The 21096-nt window shown below is 46.8% G+C and overlaps 1 protein-coding gene across 7 annotated transcripts in view; it reads right to left on the minus strand.

Moving 5' to 3' along the window:
• The window catches only part of SLC41A3 (solute carrier family 41 member 3), a 46981-nt gene extending 26105 nt beyond the window's left edge, over nt 1–20876 (minus strand). Inside the window, exons 1-4 of one of the 7 annotated variants that reach the window (XM_032784326.2) lie at nt 20751–20876; nt 18174–18346; nt 15208–15357; nt 14574–14890 (exon numbers count right to left, since the gene is read on the minus strand). In XM_032784326.2, coding sequence (XP_032640217.1) covers nt 14574–14864 — 291 coding nt within the window. In that variant the 5' untranslated portion in view covers nt 14865–14890; nt 15208–15357; nt 18174–18346; nt 20751–20876. Of the gene's footprint in view, nt 1–8756; nt 9004–14573; nt 14891–15008; nt 15182–15207; nt 15358–17669; nt 17865–18173; nt 18347–20750 lie in introns of those variants that run through there. The other 6 variants (XM_032784325.2, XM_032784324.2, XM_032784331.2 and 3 more) reach the window with 6 other exon arrangements.
• Nucleotides 20877–21096: the final 220 nt, after the last annotated feature.

A 21096-nucleotide genomic window follows, 5' to 3' on the forward strand; every position in this document is an offset into this window, starting at 1 on the left:
CTTCTCCATGCAAGTGTTCCCTCTATCTCATAGAATTCAAGTGACCCTTCTTGGAGAGTATAGGCCGCCCAAGGCAGGCCAGAGACTCTCTCTCCAGGGGCACTCGTACCATGAGGAGGCCATCTCTCTGCGGCATTTCTTGTGTCATTCAAACCTGTACACGAGATCCTTTCACGGACTTACCCATTTCGTCTGGTATAAGGCCGTCTTTGCGGGGAAATTTCCTGACACCACTGGCTGCTCAAGCCACATGAAGTGGTAAGCTCAAACGACTCCGGTCCGGTTCCTAATGTACTCTCTCTGGGCGTGGAACGCCTACAGTAAGACGATCCCCTACTGCATGGCTACTTTCCGTCCCAGACCACACAAAGTACCCAACTCTCGTGAACCTAGGCACCAGACTAGAACTCTTACAAAGGTGACGTCGAGGAGAGCTTGCGATTTACTGGTTACAAGCGGGATCCATGGCCTACTGCCTCTTGCATGTGATGTCCCAGTTAACTCAGTTCGCTGTTCCCTACCACATGGTGGAGAGGTGAGTACCACCTCCACTTTGTTTTCCCAACCCTGTTCCTCTCTTCAGGACTCCTTCTCAGTGGGGCGCAATTCCTCTTACACGAGGTGGCACACGCTGATGGATGAACAGCGACACTTATCTTTTCTTTTTCCGTAATCCCCTTACATTGTACTCGGCAGGGATCTCGGACCTTATCCTCTAGACCCATACGAACGATCTCATATCCGAGTTATGTGTTATAAGAGTTCGAAGTTTTCACACATGGCAGTTATCCCTGGGAACTCGATTATGGGCTCATGTACCATTAGATCCTGGCAGGATGCCTATGGCCATACCTTTTTTCCGGGATTAAATGGGGGGGGGGAAAAAAAAAGGAATTTACTCTTGCGTACTTCTCACATTGCCATCTCCGCATCCACACAGGGAAGATACGTCCGCTCACTACTTCTTAGGAGCAACATCGGTACTTTCAGTTTTGACGGTCCTAACTGTGTATACGAAAAAGAAGAAGAAAGGTCCCTTTGGCTTCGATCATGCTTGGTACCATGCTAGCCGTCGATACCGCGTCCTAAGACCATGTGCTTCACGCTCTAGTGTCGCACCGTATGTTACGGAGTCCTTCCCAAACCTGGCTCGTTTCGACTCCTCGTATTTTAGTTTGGGGCTTCATGCTTTTCTCGAAAACTCCCCAATTGGCTCCACTACCAGCTGTAGGATATTCTCCTCCACCAGATCAGGCAAGTACAGTCTTATGGGCCGGTGAATCCCCTTTCTCCCTCTGTGGTCCCAACCCTCCCTTGGTCAGAGGACACCCATCATTCCCATGTCTGCATTGGATGCTAAAAGCTAGGAGAAAAAACCCCTTCCCCCTCCTTACTCTAGAAGCTTGCCCTCGCCACGAGGCTAACCCTGTGGTGACCTTCAAGAAACGCGAGCTTTTCTGCTATCCCTGTGGACAATCTCCAAGAACGCAAATACCCGGATATTCATGCTGTGACAAGCCACATGCTCTAGTATTGCGTCGCCCGATTCTTGACTCGCAGAACTGAGGGAAAAACCTCTTGATATACTTTCACCAGAGAACGTGAGAGCATATGGCTTCGTCTCTTATCCCTGTAGTGCTGCCGGAGGGTTCCATGACTGCCGCTGCTAAGATAGGAAAATAGCGCCTACAGCCTGCAAGCTTTATACCTTTTTTTCCTCTTCACGCTTATGCGCTCGAAGTCGGTGCTTCACAATTGGTTACGTAGAAAACTTTATAGAAAAAGAAAGAACGATGGATCAGATAGCAATTGCATCTTCGCGCTAAGCACAACTCTCATGGATGCTCCCTATCCACTTGTGGCTTGACACTCGCTTACTGTCACCAGAAAATATAAGAGTTCACTTACAGAGCCTTCTGCCGATCCTAAAAGAATCCGTTCCCAATCTAGTACTTCCACAGCACAACAAATCTAACTCTTTCAGGTAATCTGTCACCTCAAAGACGGATTCATAGCGTGAATTACTTCTGCAGGACTTCCATAGGTGTATCTCACAGTGTTGTAGAAGAATATTAGGAGCAGAATTAGAAGAAGCTATCTTGACGTCCTCAGTAGCTAAGAACACAAGACCCGAAGTATACAAATTCCTTGCCCCTAGACTGGGTAAACGAATCCAGTTCTACTGACATTTGGTCCTGTAGGGACATGGTCCCTATCGGTCTCATACCCTTTATGATCACTGTAAAGACAACTTAACGCCTGTACCTTACCTATCGCATTCTATGAATAACGCTACGTCAGTGCATATGAACCTGTGAAGTGTGCTCGTAGTCTGCGTTCACTCTTGCTTTTGTACCTCGCACAGACCTTGGATGTGGCATTTTCTGCATCCTGGACGATGTCTGAGAATGGTCTCTGAGGTAACTCCACGACCGCTCGTCATTTTCTCCAGCGTGTGGCATGCTCAGGGACCTATCTCAGTCATGTGTTTATTGCGCCTGTGATCCAGCATGTGAGTGGATATATCATTCCACTTATGCAATTCCCAGTGCAGAGTGTTAGACTCCTAGGAAGAGCGTCACTGCCACTCCGTTAGCTAGCCGGATCTGCTTACCACAGCCAACAAGTGATCAGGCGATTTGGCACCGATTCATCCTGTAGGTCTCGCCATAACGAGTTATCCCGACGAACCTTGGCATTGATCTCTCTGTCATGGGTTGCTCCCGGTGTTCCACATCCGCGTCGTCGTACAGCCTGCCCAGTTGTGAGTTGCGCAAATTCATGCTACGTGGCAGGCTTCCGTACCCGTCGTTCTTCTCCAGGTTTGGCTCCAAATTGAGCCGTTACCGTGGCTCTAGGAGTAATCAGGATTAGTTCCAATGTCAGCGGAGAGATCAGACCCGCTCCTCGAGCACTCTGAGGCTCCTACACATAAGGGTTGAGCTAACTCCCTCCCTGTGTTGACGTAAGGCATGCCGCTCTGATATCGTACCTTTCAGCCCTCACATCCCTGAGCTGACGGGTACGTCAATCTCTGAGACTCAGGTAAGCTCACCTCAGTAACTGGGTTTGACAGTCAGTCATTGACGAGTTCAAGTGCTGCGGTCTCGTGTTTTACAGCATAGGCACAACGGACATGGTCCTACATTAATACGAGAGCTGCTCACTTGCAGGACTAATGCGTCTCCTCCTAATGTCAGGGGCCGATCCGTCCTTCTGCAGACACGTGTTGCATACTCTTACACTCCGAAAATGTCTCGTGTAGGCATACTTTTCTCGCTCCTCGTGCTTATGACTGCGAGTCTCGTGCCTTTCCCACTCTCTCCTTGAGTGCCGTCGACGCCTCGCCTGGATGTCATGGCTCGACGTTGACTGTTGCCAGCTAGTGGGAGCATTTGCCTTCCCACATATGGCAGCCATAGCATCGGCTGTACCACGAGACATCGACATTGGACCGAGGTGTGCTGTGATCCTTCGAACAGTGATGGTGTGGTCTCTCCAGGTTACCGATCCTCGTGACGCTGTGTCGCTATGCCATGTGTCAAGGGCCATACGCCTCACATTATGTGCCTTCCCAGCGTTTGACATGCTCATCGGCTGTCCATGGGTCCTGCTCTATACTTCGACTAGGGGGTCTGCAGGGCAACAGTGCAGGCCTAGCCGGTGTCATCGCCAAGGGTAACACTTCGGCAGCCATCTTCTACCTTACCTTCCAGGCTAAGGGGTGTTGTTTCTGTGTTCTCATACTCTTATGGTTTTGACGGTTCCTCCAGGGCTTGCAGCGCATACAACCCTTAGCGTAACGACGCCCAGCCCCAACCTGGGACTCAACTGGGTCTTAACCAGACTTATGTCTCTTTCATTTCGACCCTGTTAGCGACCTGCTCGCTGTTATAGACCTGTCTTGGAAGACAGCTTCTCTAGTAAGCCGTTAACGTCGGCCAGACGAGTCTTCGAGCTCAGGGCTTCTTATGGTGGTTTGCATACATTCTGTTCACAAAAACCAGGTTTGCAGTTAGAACTACACTGGCTTTCCTCCCTAAGGTGGTTTTCGCCTTTTCATGTTCACCACACTCAAACGCGATGGGACAACACATTGCACTCCCTGGAACGTCTGTGGGCGCTCGCATTTTATGTTCGAGCGGACAAAAAACCGTTTTGTAACTCGCCCAAACTCTTCGGTCGCCAGTAGCGGCCGAAGAAAAGACCTACTTGTTTCCTCTCAGAGGAATTCTCATCTTGGGTGCTGCCGTGCACCCGCGCACTTGTTATGATTTGGCTCACATTTCCCCCAAGCCACTCACCATGCGTTCTACACAGGGCTCAGGGCTTCATCTGCCGCCTTACTTAACTCGTGTACCTACCCACGAAGATCTATCGCGGCAGACTCCATTGTGTCCTCGGTTCATCCCTGTGCTATCGCATTATGCTCCTGGTTCAACAGCCAACGTGGTATACTCGCAGCTCTGTGGCTCAGGCAGTTTGCATCTTCTGGCATATTCCACTCCCGAACTTCCACCGCCTACATAAGGCTGGGAATCACACTAACTCGTCCTGGGGAATGCGATATGAGCAAAGCACTCGCAAGAGAGAAAGACGCGTTACTCACCTTTGTGACTGTTGTTCTTTCAGATAGTTGTTGGCTCAGATCCATGCCACACCCGCCCTCCTTCCCCGCTGTCCGTGTCGAGTAGCGGCAAGAAAGGCACTGAAGGGTCAGCTGGTCTCGGCAGGGGTATATATCCGGCACCATAGCGGCGCCACTCCAGGGGGCGCCCTGCCGACCCACCGAGTGTTGCTAGGGTAAAAATCTTCCGACGAACGTGCACGCGGCGCGCACACACCTAACTGGAATGGATATGAGCAACACATCTCGAAGAACAACAGTTACAAAGGTGAGTAACCGTCTTTTCCTGTGGGGTAGGTGAAAGTATCTAGCCAGAGCAGTTCTAAGCCATACTCCAGCCACAGTTCAGGGAGCACATCATGGGCATGACTAGAGCACTAAGCCATTCTGGTTATCCCCAGAGAAAAGAACAGATTCTGAGGGGGCTGCTATCAGTCAGGGCATCCTAGAGCAGCCTTGAGGCTACTCACTGGGGATGGATAAAGCTGACTTACCTCCACCTTCCCAGCCCCTCTAGTTGTGTCAAGCACAGCTGACGATTTGGCCCTCAGTACAAATTCTATCTGTTTAAATTAAAGTATAAATAGATTAATTTGCATACATCTCAGATGTGCTATCATTTAACGTTCGGAACCCGTCATTGTGCCAACTTCAGCCCTGAAATAAGCAGGTGCACAATTCCAGGAAATGTACAATGGAGTGACAGAGTACAAAACAGGTCTCATTGACTCTACAGTCGATTTCAAATTCAAGCTGAGAACAGTTCATTTCTCCCTTGCCTACACGTTTTAATTCCTCTGTCCTGCTGCTATTACTTAGCTGGTAACCTGGTAAAGCAAAAGGGATGCTGTTCAAAAAGCAGTTGCTTTTACTATAGTTTTTTTGCTGGTGTATTAGCCTCTGATTTGGGAGCTGTTCATTTGACTGTATCTGCTTTTCTATCATCTCAAAAGACCCATGGAGTGCATCTGGCAACTTCCTCTCCCAACCTGTTATCACCATGGATCAGCTGATGCTCAGAAGAAACAGTGTGGCCTCTCTCCCTGGCTAAGCTTGCAAAGTGGAATAAAGGAGTTATCTTGAAGAGCAGCCAAAAATAGAAAGCATCGCTTGGTGCAGTTCCCATCCCCATGGCTTCTGTAGGAAGCCAAATAAATCGGAGGTGCTTGCAGCCACAATACGGAGGCATTTACTTTCCACCTGCCTTCCTTCTTCCCCTCACTCATTCACAGCTTGCAAAATATTGGCAGTGAAATCCTTACTCCACCGCAATCAGTGGCAAGACTCCCTGGGTACGTCTACACAGCAAGGGGCAGCTCGCAACAGCAAGTCTCAGAGTCCAGGTCTACAGTCTTGGGCTCATGCTATGGCACTAAAAGTAGCTGTGTCACAGTCAGGCACGGGCTCCGAAGCCAAGGGGCGGGGTAGGCTTCACAGCCTGAACTGCAAAGTCTACACAGCTGTTTTTAGCCCTGTAACACTAGATGCGGCTCTGAGACTTGCTGCCACAAGCCACCGCTTGCTGTGTGAATGCACCCTGTTAAGCAACCCCTGTGCTTTTGGGGGTTCCCTGCAAACTTATAATCCATGGAGTGGAGTGGCAACTTACCTCTCAGTTTTTTGGCACTAGGACCAGAGAAGGAGGCACATGCCTTTGCATGCCCCTTTACAGCAAGGTAGGGCCCTGAAAATTATATATAACCAGTCCCAGCTTCCAGCACAGAGCCACTCCGCTGTTCTTTGGCAAAACAAAAGCAGTGTAAGTAAAGTCACATACACTCACTACACACCATCCACTTCCATTATCGAGGTGGTAATGTCTGTGTGTGTTCACATCTCTCGAACAAGGGTAAATAAGGGGATGCTCGAAAGTACTTTGTTGCAGTAACTGGAAATCCTTTAAAACAGATTTCTGAATGTCAGACTGTCTCTTGCTAAAGGGCGGGGCACAGAGTCAGACTTATGAGAGCTAGAAAGGGCCACTGGGGTCCGTGAATCTCAATGTTATCAACTCTCACAATTTCATGGCAAGTCTTGAGGTATTTTCTTTAAGACCACAGCTCTTGGTGTTACATGAATACATCAAAATCTCAGCCTGTTTAAAAAGGAAGTAAATTTAGTCCTCATGATTATGGAGAAAAGCTAGAAAACATGAATCTTGCCGGCTCAAAGACCAGAACACAAATAAAAAGTACCCCAAACATATTATTTTTTGAAATCTCATGATTTTTAAGTCATCTAATGATGGTTTAGGGTCCAACTCATGATTTCTGAATGCAGTATTTCTGACCCAAAACAATCTATTGCAGAAACAGTCTCCTCTAATATTTTTGATTCTTAGCAGCAATGATGCCTTAATCACCTCCTCTGGGAGTCAATTCCACTGTCCAATGGTTCCTTTTCCTATTAACTTAGAAACGTTCCCCCATTATTTTGCTTAATGCACGACACCATCCTGTGCAAGTTTCCAAGACCCTAATGTGTAAAGTAAATTAAGTACATATTAAATACAGAGTCTGGTATTTATATCACATGTACAATATGTTGGAATGTGTACCTCAAATACGTGTCTCATGTTTTCTACCTAGAGAAAGGTACAGCAATGTTCTTGAACATGGCCCTGCTTTCCAGCAAATCCAAAGGATACATTCTACGTTAAGGGAACGTTTACACTTAAAATGCTGAAGCAGCTCAGCTGCAGCACTTCTGTTTAGAGACTCCCTACGCTGACAGGAGAAGCTATCCTGTCGGTGCACATAATCCACCTCCTTGAGCGGTGATAAGTAGTTCAGCAGAAGAATTTTCCCTAGTGCTTATATATGGACTTAGTTTGGCTTAAATGCATCAATCAGGGGTGTGGATTTTTCACACCCCTGACCAACGTAGTTAAACCGACAATTTTCTAGCGTAGACAAAGCCTACAATTTACCTACTTGACAAGGGCTTGGTGAGGATTAGTATTTTAATGTCTGTATCCTGCTCTGAAAGATAAGGCTGCAGACAAGTTCTAAGTATTACATAGAACAGGAGAGACGGTTAAGGAGAGGAGCTCCTCTAAGACTAAAAGGTAGGTCTGTGCCTTAGAGCTGAGCACAGGCAGGTTGTTAGGCACAGTACAGCAGCAGTTAGTCATTCTGCCTTTGCTGCTCCTCACATCATATTCCCTTGAATCAATTCATTCTTTGCACCATTATTTTCCTTGGCCAAATGACAGAGCAAGACCCCTCACCCCCAAAATAAAGCAGTACCCATACTTAGCTCCTGCTGGGGTACAAGTGCCAGAGAATCCTATGAACTCCAGCTTGCTTTTGAGCATCGTAGATAACAGTGGGACACAGTCGGAAAGCAGTGGAAGTTGTACCAACATCTTGATTTGCAAATCCACCCACATAATGTACCCAAACAAGATCAAATGTTGAGTTTCTATTTGTGCCACCAGTATAAAGGAAAGCTAGATGGGCCAGATTCTGATCCCGGGCACAGCAGTGTAAATCCAGCATAACTCCACTGAAGTTAGAGGGAGTTATGATGAATTTACACCCAAGAAAATGGGATGAGAATCTGGCCCAGACACGTTTAGATTCTAGTCTGGTTATTTCTTATTCTGTGCCTATCACCAAGATAGCTGAGTGCCTTCAAGATTGAAGAATAATCAATGAAAATAACCCCTAGTACTGAAGAACTGAAATGATAATCTTGCTTCCAAACGTGAACATGTGAACCACAGCTCTAACCTGGAACTCTCTCATTGGTGATCTCCCGGGGGACAGAATGAATATTGTACAATAGGTGAATATGCTGCAGCATTTGTTTGATCCCAGTAATGTGGCCTGGTGCAGTTTCATACAAGTTGCCCCAAAGTGTGTGGCTGGACACAGAATGGGAGGAACTCTTCGTCTACTGTACCTAGGGTACTGTCTGTCCAGCCGTCCATCCCTAAATACAAAGCCAAACACCCTGACTTAAGAAGAGTGGTTCCTAGATATTGACACAAAGAGGATGCTCTTTAGCTTGGGCAGGATCCGATGGCAATCATGCTTACTAGACATACAAATTACAAATGTATATTGCAAGGTCACTCAGGCAAACCAGCCCCTTGCTACCAAGCTGCTTAATCACACATACGTACTTGAACAAGATCCATCAACAGGCCAGCAGCCACCATGCCCAAACCAGCCAAGAGGAATGGCACGAAGATCTGGGAGGCAATGGAGAAGGACGTCTCTGGGAGAAATCCATTAGCCGACCTGGTCAGCTTGCAGGTGAAACCTCTCAGTTTTTTCCCATGGAAGCACAGCTCCAGTTGTAGCTGAGTGACCACCATGATCAAATGCCGTTAACCCATATTCAAACAGGCAGAGCACAAAAAAAAAGCCAGGAATTCACACGCATCACATGCCCAGCTGCTTGCTCCACAGTTTGAAGATGCTTCTCCCCAACCTAGCAGTGAAGCCACAGTCCTTTAGTTTCCTCTTCTCCTTCTCCCTTCCAAAGAACCAAGCAAGCTTATCTTCCAAAATCAGCTTGACGTGGTTGAGCTCAGACTGCGAGGAGCCTCATGGAAGCTCTTTCTCCATATTACATCCAGAAGAATTTAAAAGAGAAGAAACGAAGATTGCTGAGATGTTTGTGGATAAATACTGATGATCCCACCCCTGCTCCAGCTTCCCCCAGCTCAGCAAAAACCAGAAAGACCTGCTCCTCAGGCTATGGCATAAGAGTCCCTGCGCAAAGAGTGACAGGCCACACAGGAATCTCTCAGTGTTCTCAAAGGCACAAGTGTCCTTTCTCCTCTGGTTACATTTCTTCGCAGAACATGGCTTGCCTTTGATACAATGGTTTAATATATAAGCTGGTGCTGAAGTAGCCCCACCATGTGGGGCATTGAACTTTTCTCACCGTTCCAAGGCTAAGGGGTGGGGCAATTAATATCCAGGTTTTCATTTGGTTTCCCTCAAGGTCGCTGAGAGCAGGAGTCCACGCCTGTTACAACCCCGGCTATTACCCAGCTCCCATTGGGAAAGGCAGCAAATCTGCACTGGCTGTGAGAGAATGTTTGCCCCGCCTGACCCCTTTTTTGGCCCCCCCCTCTCCAGTCTCGTCTGTGATGTACAAGCTCAGGAAGGAATAATCAGCTTATGTCAGCTGTATCTCTGAATGACTGACTTAAAAAAATTCCACAGAACCAACCAATGAGCTTCAAAGATGAATACCCTTATCTGCTGTCATCACGTCAACTTTCAGCTACCTTGCAAAGACCAAGATAAAAGTCACAGCAGGAGCTTATTTAAGGCAGCTCTATAATCTCACTAGACCATGGGGAAAGAAGGGAAAAGTTTCCAGTAGTTACTATATGCTCTTTCACTTCCTGTCCTAAAGCTTGGTGCAGCATTGCTGTATGCTGCTGAATAGCTCTTGCGTTCCACCCCACAGGTGGCTTCACCTCAGTGCTTCCTGCTTAAAGATACATGGCCAAAGTCACTGGCATATGCCCATTGACTTCAGTGTGGTTGTGCCCATTTATGCTAGTAAATTTGTATCATTCTTTGTAGAGATGGGCCTAAACTGTAAAGCTCAAATCCAGATCCAAACTTATCCAAACTTGGGGTGGGGGGGGAGGGCGTTAATGGATCTTGGAAGGAGTTTTGTCAGGGATCCTCTGTGACAGGATGGATTAATTTAAATCAGCAAAATAGGAAACCTTGATTTAAATCATCAATTTTAATCATGTTTTGAATTTGTACTTTTCAGTTATTTTCCTGAAGAAAAGTTGATTCTCACAGGTTGATAACTATTAAACCATGTTGATTTGCAATTAAATATAGCCTTCACTCTAAATTTGGTGCTTCTTTCTACTAACCAGGAGGGTACACTATAGCTGTACACATTATATAGCTTAACGTACAATTATTCAGATTCTTCATTTTTATAATTTTTGACAATGGCAAATGATTCATTTCTTATTCACTGTCTGGTGATTAACTTTATTTTACTTGTGATTTGTGTCAAGTCCTATTTGGATGGAAATGCAAATTCAATCAAAATGCTAAAAAACTGCATTTTACTTGTTTTAATTAAATAAATGTGCTGGAAACACAAGGGGAAAAAGCATACCAAAAAGTTTATTAAAATATATTTTGCATTTAAAACTAATCTGTTTATTAAATGAAGTATTATCTGCAGTTAGTGAATTGAACCGATTTATTTCTGATCGCTGTGTCTTTCAAGATTTTAGAACTAGTAGATCTCATCCTCTAACACCTAGTTTCTATTCATAAATTGGAAGAGAAAACAACAAGCTTTCCTGCTTTTTCAATTCCTAATTGGCTTCTTAATTTTGAATGAACTAGTCACTGAACTGAACTAGTTGAATAAACTGAAAAGAAGAAAATATTCTCTCTGCAGTCAAAAGCTGGCTTAAATACGTAACAACTCTACTCCCAGGTGCTTAGTGAGTGGCTGCCACCAATTCAGTGGCGTTCTTTCTTTCAAAGTTGGCACCAAATATGTGCTATTGAATGTACTTTTTTGTATTTAATTTAAATGATTTTAATAGATAATATTTAAATTTCAAAATTATTTTTAAACGTTTTTTTAAAAATACAATTTAATTTAAATAATCTGATTTCAATTTAAAAAGTCTGCTTTTTTAAATCTTCACTTTATACTCATCTTTCTCTGTAATAATTTGGATGACATGTTAGGGTCTTGGAGTCAAAAGGTTCTATATAAGTTATTTGTAATGAAAGGGAGTTTGGACAGCCTGAGGTATTAGAAATTGGATACTGAGCCTTTCACTGATCAGTTGCTGGTTTAAATCCAGACAGTCAGTAGTGATAGAAATTGCTAGTTGTTTGGTGACCAATGCAAAGAGTTTGCTTGTCTCAGTCCAGTTCCTAGCATTCAAAATCAACATTGAAAAACCCTCATTACTATATTTGGCATTAGCTGGCCTCTGAACAGGCATTCTCAGCAAGGAGATTTAAGGACACATGGGCCACGGACTCTGAACTAGTATTTGTCCCCAGCGCTAAGCACACTGGCTGGGAGTGTAGATACCTTCCCCAGCCCTAAATTCACACGAACACACATACACACACAATTATCAAGTCTATAGGGTTTGGCTGCACAAGGATCTCCAGGTAAGTGTTACAGGCCACAAAGCAAGAGCCCTGGCTCCAGATTCTTGATTCAGTCCTTTGCTGTTCCCAGAGATGATGACCAGGAGCAATGCAGGGAGGCAGTATCCTCAAAGCCAGTGAGATTTGGGACTCCATCAATAGCAGCATATGGTGGCTGTCAGGAAGCAAAGAAGGGCAGTCATTTCAATCCTCCCTGCTGGAGGAGAGCTCAAAGGGATGGGAACAGGGGAGACTGAACAGAAAAGCTCTCTCCAGTGCCTACAAAATGGGTTTTATGACCCAGTCTGCTTCTTCCCACCAACAACTTCAAGGTAATAAGATGAAGCTCTGGTTCCACGCAGAAGTCTGAGGTCAACTGAGTAATGAATGCAGGACTGGTTCTAGGCAGAAACCTCAGGATTTCAGGGGTTTGCATGCATGATGCAGATAATCAATATACACGTCCTAAAAAGTCACTGTACATTGTGAATCACTCGTTCATATGCAAAAGCGTTAGTATAAGGAAAGTATCAGATTGTCTGAAAGACCCAGGTGCCATAAAGTGACATAATAGCTAGTATCTCCTATATTAAAGCTTCAGCAAGCTGGGGTGAATGAGTTTATCACTCTCTGTCACGCTCCATTACTAAGCAAACACAATGAAAAGCATTCAACTGGCAAATCGCCAGGCAGAAAACATAGTTAACTTAGGCGGCCCATGTTTGCACACCGGCTTTTTTTATTGTACACTTAAGGAACCTCTGATAGAGAGTCATATATCCAGAGCCTCACCCCTTCCACCACAAACTGTCCCACAAGGCAATATTTTGTTTACACTAAAGTTCTTTGGGAGCAGAAAACTATTTCTGGTTATATGCCTAGACAGCACCTAGCACAGTGGGGCTCTTACCTCTGACCAGGGCTTCTAATGAATAACTTTCAAAAGAAAATCAGAAGCACTAAGAGGAACACAGGGAAAGACACAAAATGCCAAAGAACGAGATTTTAAACACATTTTGTTTGGATGCAACTTATCGTGGTGGCAGAATGTGGTAGCACAAGCTGTCCCCCAACAGTGTTGTTAATACCACTGTGGCTGGGCACCTTCCTGTCCTCCATGTTCAGATCACTGGAGGGCAGGGCTGTTAAGTACCAATGGGGTCCAGGAATAAGAACAGTACTGATACTGCTAGTTCACTGCCAGCTGGGGCAAATCATTTCAATTTCATTTGTAATGTACTACTCTCTCTCTATTTGAGCAGCAACAAAAAGGAGAGGAGGGAGCATTTACATGCAGGTGGGCTGGGAGCAGGAAGACCATGGGTGAACAGGGAAGAAGGCCAGACAGGAGCACCAGGGAAATGCTGAGTTCCTATTCATTCAGCAGAAGCAGCAACAGGTGGTTTGGGATAGGTTAGGCTGGTGGGGAGGCAGAAAAGGGAAGAAGAATCCAAGCAGCAGTGAGTCTGTCCGTGGGGAGGAGGGAGAGGGACTCCAAGTGCTAGCAGCTGGAGCACTTATCTTTCCACAAGTGAGCTTGCACTGGGCTGATTTCTTCCCTGACTGGTTAGGAACTTGGCATGAGAGGGAAGGGTATTATGTAATTAATTGTCTGTAATTTCACTTCCCTGTTCTAAACTACAGAGTGACCTTGCTGTGCAACTGTTTAACAACTGGCACGTGCTTCCCCAGAAGTGACCGCTTTTCAGGAAACACTTCACCCACCACTGTATATATGATTTGTAAAGCGGTTGTGTGAACATTAGATAAAAAGGTAATTTATATCAAACATCAGTTATTAATAAAAAAGGAAAAAAAATCAAAATAGAGAGATTAAAAATTAAAAACCAAACCAAACCCCCTATATGTTAAAAATCCATTAAGGGGGAGACAAAACCAGGATCAGGAAGGACATTCTAAATTAAGAGGTCCTCTGCTGAGCTACTGACACATAGCATCTTCCGTTCTAGGAGGGTTCTCACAAGAGTAAATAACATGTGCTGCAGTATCTGGTATCAACTGGTGAATTAAGGATACCGTGCCAGTCTTAAGAGGCAAGTTCCTTTGCTTCTATAGGTCCTAGCTGATCTCCTTATGCCACAAGAGTAATCGAGGGGGTGAAGAGAAATAACTCCAACTTTTTTAAAGTTGTCAATACCAGCCCGGGGCTTTCAGTGTCACCATATCAGATAACGGAGGGGCACACTGACCTGATAGCTTGCTAGTCAAATACACAGGGAGGAAAAATAGGAATGCAAAGCTGAAAAAGCATTACTCATTAGTAACAACACATTGTGACCTCTTAATTGTACTATGGACGTGAATTGTAACTCTAAATGTAAATTGCCTACAATCAGTTCTAACCTAATCAGAACTTAGACTTTAAGTAATGCCTATCACAGAAAACATGTTACACAGGCTGGAAAGCAACCCAAGTCATTCATTAGAAAGCCAAACAGGAAGAGCAACTTGGTGCTCAGCAGGTTGCATCTCGCACTAAGAACAGCACTAGGGAGCTCTGGGGCTTGAAAGCACCATAGTGATGCTTTTAGTCTCCAACAGAGCTGCAGAAGAAGACATTTGACAGGCCTCACCTAGAGATAGCCAGAGCACTCTGCAGAAGTAGCTGTGTAATGCTGGTTTAAATCTGGGGGTGGGAAAGGAAATGAACATCCAAAATGAAGGGAGATCTTCTCTCCCATATCCACCCAACCTGCTGTAACCCTTTCACTTGTGCATATCCAGGAAGGGAGAAAAGGCAGGACCTCTGAAGCCTGGTAACAGCACACCACACACACTCATACAGAAGAGCTTTTTACCCTTACCTGAACATAGTCCAAAACCATCCCAGCCAAGACCATGCCAAGCCCTGCTAACAGGTACGGCAGGAGCACCTGCAGGCCAATTGCAATGGCTGATTCGTCCTGCAGCTTTGCCATGGGCCCTTTCCCCTCGGCTGGCTGCTTCTGCTGTGAGACCAAAGGGACATTCTCTGCTTCCCAGCTGCCAAGTCTGCTGTCTTTGTGTTTACCCTTGCTCTTTGCTTTGTGCTTGGATCGCTCTCCATTTTTCATCCTGCCTTCCTTCCTACGCTGCCGAGGTTCCTCCTCTTTCATCTTGATCCTCGCAAATCAATGGCTTTCTAAAGATGCAAGGCAAGAAACAGGCCAAAGTGAGAGGTGATAAAAGGGAGAATCTCATTAGGTTTTTTTTTGTTTGTTTTTTTTTGAGAGGAGCCCTTTGTATTCAACCCCAGTTACCTCCTTCCCATCAGCTTTAGGGCAAAATGCCACCTCCTCCTCCAAGCAGTGGCACAGGTTATTAGTTGATCCAAGTATCAGTCCTTAGACTTTCATTTTGCCTCTCATTCCAGGCCACTGGTTTTCCTCTCCATAATCCCATGTCCCCGCACTGGCATGGGGTTATGCCACACCTGCAGCCATGCATTCCAGCACTCACTCAGTAAAAGGCCAGGTACTCGCCAAGGAGACTGCAATCCAGTGCTGTGGCCATGGATGTGCCTGCTCCCCACACTCCGTGAGTTTCCCCAATGATTATGAGAGGGGGACTCAGAGGTAGACTCAGCCATTTGTAGGCTCAGGACCTTACCTGGTATAGGAAACAGACATATTATATCCAGTAGGGGGCAGCAGTGCCAATGCTAGCCCACTGGGGGCCCTAAGCAGGAGTATTTTGAGGTCCCCCCTACAATATATACTAATAATTAATATGGGGGCCCTTGACCTGCTCAGGACCCTAAGCAATTGTTTAGTCTGATTATACCTAGCGCCAGCTCTGGGGGGCAGTACAGTACAAACGTATATTACAGCACGGAGTCACTCACCAGCTGATTAGCTGATTTTTATTTGACCACGTATCAGGTCTCCATTATACCATTCTTTCACACCTATCCTAACACATACAAATATGAGGACCTCAAGGTCAGGGTCATCCCTAGACATCTGGGTGCCCTATGCAGCCCCTCTGCAGCTTCTCCCTCCCCTCCAGGGTCTGGGAGGCAGGAGCTGTGGGGGCCACTTTTGGGGGCCCCACAGGCCCAGAGTGGCACAGGGATTAGCAGCCCGCTCTGTTTCCCTCGCCCCAGCCCCAGCTGTGTGGCTGGGGGGAGGAGGCTTGGGAGAAGTGGCAGGAAGCGGAGCAGCTTAGCCCCAACCCGCTCTACTCTCCCAGCCGCAGCGCTCTGCTTCCCGCCGCCGGTGAGAGCCCGGGGCAGTCCTTTCCCCAACCTGAGCGACATGGCGGGGGCCGGAGCAAGGGAAGCGGAGCAGGCTGGGGCCACGTCTCTCTGCTTCCCGCCGCTGGTGAGTGCAGGGGGAGGGGTTGATCCTTTCCCCGCACTCACCGGCGATGGGAAGCAGAGCACTGCGGATGGGAGCTGGAGGAGTAGAGTGGGCTGAGGCCGGGTTGCTCTGCTTCCTGCCACTGCCAGTGAGTGCGGGGTTGGGGCAGGCCAGAGGCGGGGGGGAGGGAAGGGTAAGAGGCAGGGTGGAGGGAGTTGTCTGGGGCCCCACAACCCCCTAGGGACGGCCCTGCCCCTTGCGGGAGGGCCAGCTGACGGATAGGGCTGGTCGCCAGGGCTTCCATGTATTCAGCATGCAGCTGCCTAGGGCACTGTGAAATTTGGGGCAATTTGGTGCCCCAATTTTAGGGTGCCCAATACAGCTGCGTATACCTAAGGACAGCCCTGCTCAAGGTCATATCTGTCTGCAAAGCATCGACCATGCCTAACCACGGTGCCATATTAGTAGCAGATAATAGTGCAATGTCACATTTATTTGGTGGCTCTATGAAATAGAGTGGTCTCAGCCTACTCCTTGGTCACGTGGCCATGTCACAATTGGCACTAACTGGCCCCCATGTTGGCAGGCTCATTACAGAGGCTACAGAGAATTGACTCCCAATCCCACTGGTCTGATCTAGTACCTTGTCACTGGCTGGCGGATGTTTCGCGATCTGCAGTTCAGAGAGCTGTGGATCGAATGCGTGAGAGGCAGGCCTCAGACAGATGCATCCTAACCCTCAATTCCTCTAGTCCAGGTAGCACTCAACTCTCCTCTCAGCTTAGCAAACATCTGGAGAGTCACAGAGTGTAAGACCAGATGCCGTGGAAGACCAGACCATCTAGTCCAGTGGTGCCCAAACTTTTCCTCTCATACTTCCCCTTACCAGTAATGGAATGTGTCCGTGCTTCCCCCCTAAACTCCCGGGCCAGGGGCAGAGCCATGGCCAGGAGCGGGGCTGTGGCTGGGGGCAGGGACCAGGCGTGGGGGCTTGAACTGAGGCTGGGGGTTGGGGCTGGGGGCCGGAGCAGAGCTGAGGACTGAGCAGGACTGGGTAGCGCTCCCTCCCCATCCCCCATGGGAGCTGATCCAGACCCCGCCACACACCCTAGATGTTTCTCCCCCAGTTTGGGGACTACTCTAGTCTGATCCCCCGTGGCCACCAACACTGCCCAGAACCCACGCTGAACCCATCAAATCAGATTAGACCGAAGCAGTGTTTTTTAACCTGTGGCCCAGTCAGCACACAGCTGCAGACCATTTGACATCCTCAGGTCCATACAGATAGTATTGTACGTGGCCCACAACGGTAAATAGGTTGAGAACCACTGGCCCAAAGCATTATAGCCCAGAGAAAACAGTGTGGGAGGAGGGTACACACAGCTAAGGGATAGAAAATACAGCTGTGGAAAACAGCTGGAGCCAGGACACTGGAACAACTTGTACAGTGAGGGTGCTGAGATCAATTGAACTAAACTGTAAACCCTGGATATGGTGGAAACCACTTCAAGCCAGGGGGTGTGGGAGCCAGCACCCCTAGTTCCAGTGCGCGGGAGCAAGCGGCTGGGGGAGGGAGCACCCTGACCCAGCACGCCCCACCCCCCAGTTTCAGGCACTCACCAGGCTCTTTGTCCTCCCCTACCAGGGCAGGCCTCTACCTAGCTCTCGCCCCGCCAAGAGGCGGGCATTGCGCAGCTGCACAATATGCAAATGAAGGAGGCGAGGGCGCCACATCCTGGAGCCGGGCTCGCAGCAGCGGCGGGAGCTGGAGCCCGGGCTCTGCCGTCGGCCGAAGGGCGCGTTACAGCCGGAAGCGCCGCGGCGGGGAGAGCGGAAAAGAAAGCGGCAGCCGCTGCGAAAGGCCTGTCCCTCCCCTGCCGAGCGGCGGCCGGTGACTGACAAGCACGGGGCAAGGGAGGCCCGGTCTCAGCGCTGCTGCCGGCAGGCCTGCATGCAGCTTGCACGTTGCAATTATAGTCTCTGGTTTGCCACAACTGATGCAAGCTGCGGTGGTGCCGCTGGCCCGCCTGCAGCCATAAAGGCAAGCCATGGCACGGGTAGCGTCTGCAAGCCAGTACGAGCCCCCACCCCGAACTTCTGCAGCCGGCTCTGCAACTTCCTCACTGACTGCTGCTACCCTGCAGTGCACATCGTCCCCAGACCCCTCTTCCACTGTCTGCAATGCAGCTCCCAGCCGGGCGTTACTGCATGCCTTGTCTGCAGTGCACAGCCTCTGGCCCTGTCCCCGCAAAGCTGGGTGAATAAATGTCAGCGCTCCAAAAACCATGCCTGGACACCTGAAAAGAGAGACCCTATTTTTCAGTTATGCAGTACCCTTAACTTCCACTAATATCAATAGGACCTGCAGGTGCCCAGCACTTCAAAGTCAGGGTGCTTTCATTTAGGTGATAGAGGGCTTCCGGAGATTTTTCTGTCAGTGTAGTTAATCGATCTCCAGGAGAGGCAGTAGCTATGTCAACACTGCCACTGACATAGCGCTGTTTACACCAAGGGTTAGGTCAGTATAACTATGTTGCTCAGGAGTGTAGATTTTTCACAACCCTGAGCAAGATAGTTATATTGATGTAAGTCTGTAGTGTAGACCTGATCTAAATGTGGAGTTTGGTACCTACCTTTAGGCATCTACATTTGAAAAAAATTGCCTTTAAATGTTTGCCTTAATTGTAACTCAAAACCATAGACTGAGTCCATCCTCAGAACTATGATTAAGACTCAGGAGTTCTCTTTTTCAAAATCTTACGCTCACACCAGGAGATTTTGCTTCTGATATATCAGCATTATTAGGTGCATCACAAAAGAGAGGGCTTTATCTTACTTTGAAGCATTCTGTCTTGGCCACTGTTGGTGAGAGAACAGCAGACTAAATGATCTATTTTTCTGCTCTGGTATGGCAGCTATTATTAATTGTTTGTTAATCACTAACAGTGTGCTAGGCCCTGTACAAAACGCAGAGGAGGAGATATGATTCTTGCCTCAAGAATTTACAGTTGAAGAGACTCATCCTGCAAGTTGTTCAGTAGATCCCTGAACCCTTCAATGCCTCCCTGAAGTTAATAGAGGCCTGTGCAGATGCAGAGGGTCCACTCACAGACTGACTTGCAGGGTTAGGGTTTACACAGACAAAACAATCCAGGCAAAGGGTACACTAACTGATCTGTAGAAGCTCTGCAGCTTAAAGCACAGTTAGTATTTGTATTGGTTACAATAGGTGTGCAACAGCTTTTTGACAGATTAACAGTGTGTTCCCAGAAGTGAGTTTTAAGGAGGATTTGAAGGAAAAGGGGTTTTTCCCTGTATATCAGGGACTGGAAAGGGTTAAAAATATTATGGCCTTTTTGCTGTGAACCTGCCCCCAAAATGCTTGTTGCTGGCCTTTTTAATGAGAGATAAAGACAAAAAGAAAAATAAAAAGTTAAACATAAAAAGATGTATGTGCATGAAAAAGTCCTACGTGAGGTGAGTAAGGGATGCAGAATGAGTTTCAAAGGAAACAGAGGCATAAGACAAAAATGGAGAAACATGTAAGGGTTAAAAGACTCACCACAAATTCCCAGCTCCCCAGAAAGCCATCCACAAAATGGGAAAACTCAGCAAAATAATGACAATAATTTACAAAACAGCAAGACACAGTGTTTACCTAGTTACCTTTTAATATAAGTGCTAGTACGTTCACACACACACACACACACCAGTCATTTACGAGTTGGACCCAGGCCTGTCTTTCCTCGCCAATAACACTTCTCAAGAGACTACCCACGTGCTCTGTCGATTCCTGAAGCTCAGCTGCAAATTGATAAGCATAATAAGAACGACAAGTCTCTCTGTGACTCAGTTCTCTATCTGTCGCATGAGGATAATAGCACTTCCCTACCTCACAGGAGTGCTGTGAGGATAATATAGCCTTTTGTGAGCTGCTCAGATACTATGGTAATGAGGATCATATAAGTACCTAAGATAGATAATAAAAATAGATAGTAGAAAATCTCCATTAAACATAGACTTTGGCCAAGTACAATCAAAAATGGAACGTGGCAGTTGCTGAAGTTTCTTTCATCCAAGAACATTTCTTCAGTCTGTTACTTCAAAGGGAATTTTTTTTCCTTAGGACAGTAAAACAGTTGGATATCAAGAAAAACTTTCCGACAGTGAGATCTATCACATCGTGAAAGTCTTCTCAAAGGAAGTAATCAAAGCCACATTTGCATTTAAAACTAGACTGGACAAAGCACTGGAAAATATACTGAAGGCAGCAATCACGTAGCTTAGCCCTTTGGTGGAGAACTAGATGGGATCTAACAGAACTTTTCTCTCCCACAATTCCATGATTCTATAATAAATGCTGTTAGAAGCTAAAACTTTCAGCACTGGCCTGAGTGAATGAGAGGCTGCAGTTGTGAAGGGGAGAAAGAAATTTCCTCATTTTTAAAAGTATTTACATCCCTCATGTTTAAAGTTTCCTGGATGAAATCCCGACTTCATTGACTTCAGTGAGAGCAGGTTTTCTCTCCTTGATATTTGTTTCAACCCTCTCTAGAGTCAATGTGCTAGAGATATATTTTTACTACTCCTGGCATATAAGCACGCAAATCCCATTAAGCATGTTTAATCATTGCACTCATGCAAACTGATTGAAACATGCAGTTTAAATTTTCAAAAAAATTCAGAATTTAGAATCATTACCTCAATGCCAGAACTGTGTTGTATCTGAACAAAGTCCGTCCTGGAGATTAGGTTGTTATGCTAAAAGTTTCATAAGGACAGAATGGTGTCTCCTGGCCTGGGAGCCCATGGTTTGAGCAGGATAAACTTGAGTTCTGTGAGCCTTTGCAAGTGACAGTAACAAAACCCTGCAGCTGCTTCTGTGCTGGGACCATGCATTACTTCTGAACGTCATTTCTAAAATGATCAGGCTTAAATTTCAGCACACCGAGCATTATTGTGTGTCTTATCTTCTTCATAAATGATGCCTCCCTTACAGTGGTCAGAAGAGTTTTTTTTTCCTCAGGGGAAGGCTGAGGGATGAAGT

The sequence above is a fragment of the Chelonoidis abingdonii genome, chromosome 17, assembly GCF_003597395.2.
Source record: "Chelonoidis abingdonii isolate Lonesome George chromosome 17, CheloAbing_2.0, whole genome shotgun sequence".
Lineage (NCBI taxonomy): Eukaryota > Metazoa > Chordata > Testudines > Testudinidae > Chelonoidis > Chelonoidis abingdonii.